Raw genomic sequence first — 6,000 nt, 5'->3', positions numbered from 1 at the left:
TTTTTTTTAAATATACTTATGACTTATCTAAGTATATCTTATCATCATGGTCAGCTAATAGAAAAGTGCACTACCCACGCACAAACTTGATTCCTCCACATTGGGGCTAAAAATTACAAAGGGTTAAGCTTGGAGTCGGTGCTAGTTGAAAACACTTCTAGCAGAATGTCAGAGAGAACTGTCGAGGTTGGCGGCTTGAAAGGACGCCTGACTGCAGCTGAGACCGACCGAACAGCTACTGGTCGAGTCCATGTATCATTGAGAACAAAGGAGAAAAAACAATACCAAAGAGATGGGAACAAGCAAATTGTAACCCCTTTCTCTCAGTGTCTAATAATAATAATAATAATAATAATAATTAATAATAAAATAATACAGAAAAAAGATCAAACGTTTGAAACACATCCTTTTCCCTTAGTGATTCATGTCCCTTTTTCTATGTATCCACGGCTCTGCAGTTCATGTCGCCTGTGCCAGCAATTTCCTTTGTATATTATCTTTCACACACACGCGCACGCACGCACACACACACACTTACATATATAGTTATATAGAGAGATTTGTTTTTGTTTTTCTAACGTGTTTTTTTTTTCTTTTTGTCCACACACAAAAAAAGTGAAAAAATGAAAATAAATTAAAGTCAAACATGCACGCACACAAAAAGACTGATGTGTAGTAAAATGCTTTACATTGCTGTCCCATGTGTGAAACAGGGCCCTAACTCTGTGTGTCTCCATTCGTAATCTTTTTTTTCCTTTAATGCATAATTGAATTAATAATGTTGGTCATCTTGTAAACATCATAATAAATCGTTTCGGGCCATCATTCTCGCCACGCTCTCGTTGTTTTTTGTCGTCGTCCGAAGTCTCTCGACATGATAAATGAGGCCACTTTCATTTTTCGTTTAATCATAGTACACAGAATTTTTCTGCAGTTCTTAAACTCAGTTTGTTTTTTTTTTGTGTGTTTTTTTTTTGTTTTTGTTTTTTATGGGTCAGCATCTTCTTGCTTTTCCAGTTGGGAAGCATCAGTGTGGTTAACGGAAGCATCGAAACTCTGGCCATTGTCTTTCTCGCCGTCAGGCTCCGCCATTGAATCATCGTTTGAGTCAGTGTTGAGATCATCCTCTGCCTCCTCTTCCTCCTCATCCTCCTCCTCTTCTTCTTCGTCATCTTCCTCCGCCTGCACCTCCTCCTCTGGTGACATGTCATCTTCGGCCTCCCCGGATGTTCCCGTGGTGTCGTCCTGAGCTGCCGGCAGGCCCAGCTGGGTTGAGAGGTTGTGGGCTGATCGCGCTGCGTCGTGGTGGATCTTCTTGCTGAGGTCCAGGGAATCGCTGAGGCCCAGACCGGCGGCGTTCTTCAGGAAAAACAGTGAGCTGCTGGTGTCTGTGCCCAGGTTGAGGGAGCTGTCTAAGTTGATGGAGGATGGCAGGTATGAGTGGTTATAGTCAGAAGCAATGCCGCCTGTCTGGTAGATCATGGAGGGAGTACTGGTGATGATGTTGTGGGACAAACCGTGGAGGCCACCGGGTGAGGAAGTAGACAGACCCATGGAGGATGGAGGGACTGCCGCCACATTTCCTCCCAGGTGGTGCGCTGCTTCCTGCTTCGGCGACACAGACGGAATCTCGCCTCGCTCCTGTTTCTCGTGCTTTCTCTTGTGGGAATCCATCTGGGACATGCCAACAACTGTGTGCTTACACTCGGGGAAGGTGCAGTGGAAGTGTGAGCACTTGAGCTTATACTTGCAGTCAGGAACCTCGCAGTCCACGCTGGAGCTGAACTGGCAGAAGCCAGCAGCGCTGATCACGTCTTGCTTGCCGTGGTGCTTGCGGTGGGCCGTCACCTTGGTGCTGTCGGTGCAGCGGAAGCCACAGCGCAGACAGTGGAAGTGGGTGCTGTTGCCTGAAAACTGGCAGTCAGGAAAGTTGCAGCTGAGCGAAGACTTGAAGCGCTTGAAGTCGTCCAGGACCAGGTTGTCTACGCGGTCGTGGTGCTGGGCGTGCTTGTACATGTGGGTGCGGCCGCAGAACTTGTAGCCACAGTTCTCACGAGTGCAGTGGTAGTGGGTGACCTTTAGAGAAAACTGGCAGCTGGAGTCCTTGCAGTTCTCGTAGAGGTCGTAGCGCCGGAATCCGTCCAGCATCATCCCCTCGTCCAGCATCTTACGTGACGATGCGGTCTTTCGGCGCTTGCCAAACGGGGACATGTCCTCGATGATCCAGAAACGCTTCTTTGCACCAGCGGCCGTGGGAATGGAGATGGTGTTGCCTAAAAACAAGAGATAAGGGCATTAACAAAAATAATCCTGAAAAAAATAATAAAGTCCACAGACTTACAAACAAGTGACTGTCCTGGTTAAAACCCTAATGTCGGACCCCGCTCAGCCAGAAGTTGTTCACAGCTGAGTAAGCACAGCTAGCCACTATTTTTTTAATCCCTAATTTCCAGAATGATTAAAGAAGGAGGAGGAGGGGGGATGATAGATTGACTGTAAGACATGACACTTTTACAGGGTGTCTCGGGCCTCCAAAGAAAGGCGGAGCTGGGAGTTTTAACCAACCCTCTTATCTCCATGTTTGTTTTATGAGGGGCACCCACCTTTTTGCAACACCCTGGGGTCACTGCTAATGATGTGCTCCCTGTTCTGCAAGACAGGAAGCAGTGGGCCTCGATAAAACTTGGGGCAAGATTAAATAAGAGCTTGCTGATGCAGCCTTGTTAATGGAAGCTAAACAGAGCCCAGGGTTCACAGAACAGGTGCCAAATTTACTGCTGTCTCTCGCTAAATCCTAGTGATACTAAAAGGGAAATTACGCACAAAGGTGCAAGTCAAGTGATTGCAGACTTTTTTTTTCCTGTTACTGTACCCACACAGTAAGCATGCAAGTTTCAGCATTTCAACACAAATGTTCTCTTTTTTGCATGCTTTCTTTTTTTTTCAGTCTTTTCATAACAACAGTGCAGAGTGAGAAAGGCTGGATCACACAGTTAAATGCTGCACAGGACTCAGTAATTGAGAATGACAGCTGCAGTGTTGGTTTGCGCCGGGGATAAGTACCTGCAGCATCCTGCACTATAGGGACGTCATTTTTAACCGGAGACGGAGTGGCAATGATGGGGCTGAAAGCTGGTGTGTTGGTTGGCATGACAACACTCCGAGTGGCTCCCAGAGAGGCGCTGAGCAGAGAGTATGACAGACAGGATGGAGAGAGGAGGTATGGGAGTGAGGGGAGAGGGGGTCGGAGGAGAGCAGGAGAGAGGGATGGGGCCTGGGACTGCAGGCCAGGCTGAAGAGCGGAAGGAGGAGGAGGAAGAGGAGGTGGCGGTGGTCGTGGTGGAGGAGGAGGAGAGAAGGAAGGAGGTGCATTCTGGGTAGCGCTAGTGTCAGCAGGGGTGGTAGGAGCAGAAGTGGTGGTGGGGCAGCCTTGTCCTGGAGAGACAGGTTGACCAGAGAGGGTGAAGGACAGGCAAGAGGGAGAAAACACACACAGACGGGAACAAAGACAAACACGGGGTCCAAATCGCGCACACACACACACACACGCACACACACACACACGCACACACAGAGGGATGGGAGGCAAAAAGGGAAAGATAAAAGATAAGAGAATGATACAAAATGAGGCCCATTCAAGACAAAGTAACCCAGCCAAAACAACAACGATGAGAGTAGTGGATATTTCTGGCAACACATGGAGAAATGTGAAAATCAGAGACAGGCTAAGATTTAGGAAAAAATATAGAGGAGAACCCGTTTATTCAATAAGTTTGAGGAAAAAGAGGCTGTTTCTCATTTCCTTTCTCCCAAAACTCCAACCACTAAAAGTGCTAAAGTAGACATAAAGCCACAGGGATGATCTCTGGCCAGAGGAAAATGTAATAAGCTACATACAGTGCAATATCTCAAACCACTGATGTACAAAATGGAGGTTTTATGAGGATGACCGGGCAAACTGGAAACTGTCTCGTCCGCAGCTCCCAACATAAGAATATAGCATAGTCATCAACCACATATATTAAAACTAATGTGTCTATTGATTGCAAGTCAGAGTTGTGATTGGAGGATGCATGAGATGACGAGTTGCTGGCTTTCTGGGTGACGTGTGGGCTGAGATGTTCAACGAGTAGAAAACCTTTGTGGACAACACCTGTGGACTAAACTGTGCTAAAGGCCGTACATGCTGACATGTCAGAGTCTGAGTCACGTGGGCTTACCTGCCGGAGAGCTGTCGTTGCCCACAGGTGTGCTGGTGCAGCTTCGGTCCTGGTTGGAGGATTCGGAGGAGAGGCCCAAGGGGCTGCCTCCTGCACCCATGTAGTCCATGTAGTCATCATTCTCATCCGTGATGTTGGAGAAGTTGGAGCTGATGCCAGGCTGGATCGTTATGGACCCGTGCACCATACCCGATGCCTGCTGCTGCATCTCATCCGCCCTGCGGCCGAGTGACATCATCTAGAGAACAAAACAAAATAAAATAAAAAGCTTAAAATAATTATCACACAAAGACTTACGAAACAAACATCTTGGGTTATAAAGAGTCATGAGCGCAGGTGTTGGCGCTTGGCATCCAACCAAGCATTTCAAGACGTCAGAAGTATTTTTTGAAAGAACGAACTTCATACTTTTGTCATTATATGAAGGACAAAACAAAAAAAACAGCCTAAACAGAACTAGAAAATCCACATTTATATCCACAAAGGCTCCATCCCGCACCTACTGCAGAGGTTAACTGAGGAAACTGCGTGTAAAAGAAACTTCATCAAAAGAATGCCATGAGTGATTTGTTATTGACTGGTATGACAGGATATGAGCGGTACTCTCTTTTTTACAGAACATCACGTCTTTGTTAGTCTTTCCTTGAATATGACTCAGAAAAAAGGAAACTGAATGTTAAAAAAGAAATAGATATACAACGAAAAAACCCCGACAAAACCGACCAAACCAGGTACACAAGTTACAAAGACGGCGTAACCACCAGTACGCTAACAGCTGTTGTTATTCGCGACCTTAAAAAGAACGAAAGACAGACAAAATCGAAACGAGAAAGGACTTCCGCTGCTTAACATTTGTTTAAACCTTCTTTAACTATTATTATCCCTATTTTTCTCTTCATTTTATGATATTGGGAGATTTTAAGAGCAGTCCTTAATGGATCGGGAGCTTTTTTTCCCCATCTTCTTTCAGCAAAAACCACAAACAATGGTGTGTTTCTGAGAACATAAAATTTAGATGAAAAACACAGACACACAGACAGACAAATGCTTTATCAATCCCATGAGGGAAATTAGCAGAATAATAAAAGCAGAACTGCAGATCAGCAGAACAACAAAGTGAATATGGGAGGAAAAAAAGATCTGTGCCGTATATATCTGAATGTTTAGTGAAAAAAGAAAGACCGATATAATAATATGCCCAGTTGGTAGTGCAATGCTGTGTTTAGGTAAGCGCGGTGAGCTGATATGCAGTGTTATTAAAAAAATAGAAATGAGTTTCCCAAATGCTGAACAATATCTAGCCCGTCCTCTTTTTTACAGTGTAAATGAGCAAAAACAACAATATAGTATAGTTGTAGTAGAGTAGTTAAGGGAACGTCTATTCACTATTTAATCTCCCAGGAAAAGGGTGTGTGCTTTGTTAAAATATGTTTGAGTAAACTATTCAACACAGGCTTCAGACCGTTGAGATGTTTAGCCTGTATTTTTTTAACACCGCTTTTCAAAATGTATCACATGTCGCCGTTGGCGTGCTTGTACCTGGGATGGGACTCTATCAAAGTTCTTCCCCAGCATCCGCCTCATGTGCTTGCGTGCGTGTGAGGTCATCTGGTGTTTGAGGAGGAAGGAGAACTGGCAACCCTCGCGGATGCAGTGGAAGTGGCTGTTGACTTGGTTATACTTACAACCTGCAGGATAAAAAAAGAATAAAGTAAGAGCTTAATTTATCTTTGGCTCCCAGTGCGGCGTCCAAAAAAAGGCTCCCCGCGCCACACGCAAT

At 45.4% G+C, this 6,000-nt stretch overlaps 1 protein-coding gene across 5 annotated transcripts in view; it reads right to left on the bottom strand.

Moving 5' to 3' along the window:
* Positions 1–616: 616 nt before the first annotated feature.
* The window catches only part of casz1 (castor zinc finger 1), a 72,820-nt gene continuing 67,436 nt past the window's right edge, over positions 617–6,000 (bottom strand). For 3 of the 5 annotated variants that reach the window (XM_005732927.2, XM_005732925.2, XM_005732926.2), the window contains exons 16-19: positions 5,760–5,908; positions 4,221–4,458; positions 3,064–3,435; positions 617–2,273 (exon numbers count right to left, since the gene is read on the bottom strand). In XM_005732927.2, the coding sequence (XP_005732984.1) occupies positions 988–2,273; positions 3,064–3,435; positions 4,221–4,458; positions 5,760–5,908 (2,045 nt within the window). In that variant the 3' untranslated portion in view covers positions 617–987. The remainder of the gene's footprint in view (positions 2,274–3,063; positions 3,436–4,220; positions 4,459–5,759; positions 5,909–6,000) is intronic. The other 2 variants (XM_005732930.2, XM_013910811.1) reach the window with 1 other exon arrangement.

Source organism: Pundamilia nyererei, unplaced genomic scaffold (genome assembly GCF_000239375.1).
Source record: "Pundamilia nyererei isolate P.nyererei 1_Seehausen unplaced genomic scaffold, PunNye1.0 scaffold00049, whole genome shotgun sequence".
In the NCBI taxonomy this organism is placed as follows: Eukaryota; Metazoa; Chordata; class Actinopteri; order Cichliformes; family Cichlidae; genus Pundamilia; species Pundamilia nyererei.
The sequence above is the reverse complement of the archived record's forward strand: the minus strand, read 5'-3'. Positions and strand labels throughout refer to the sequence as shown.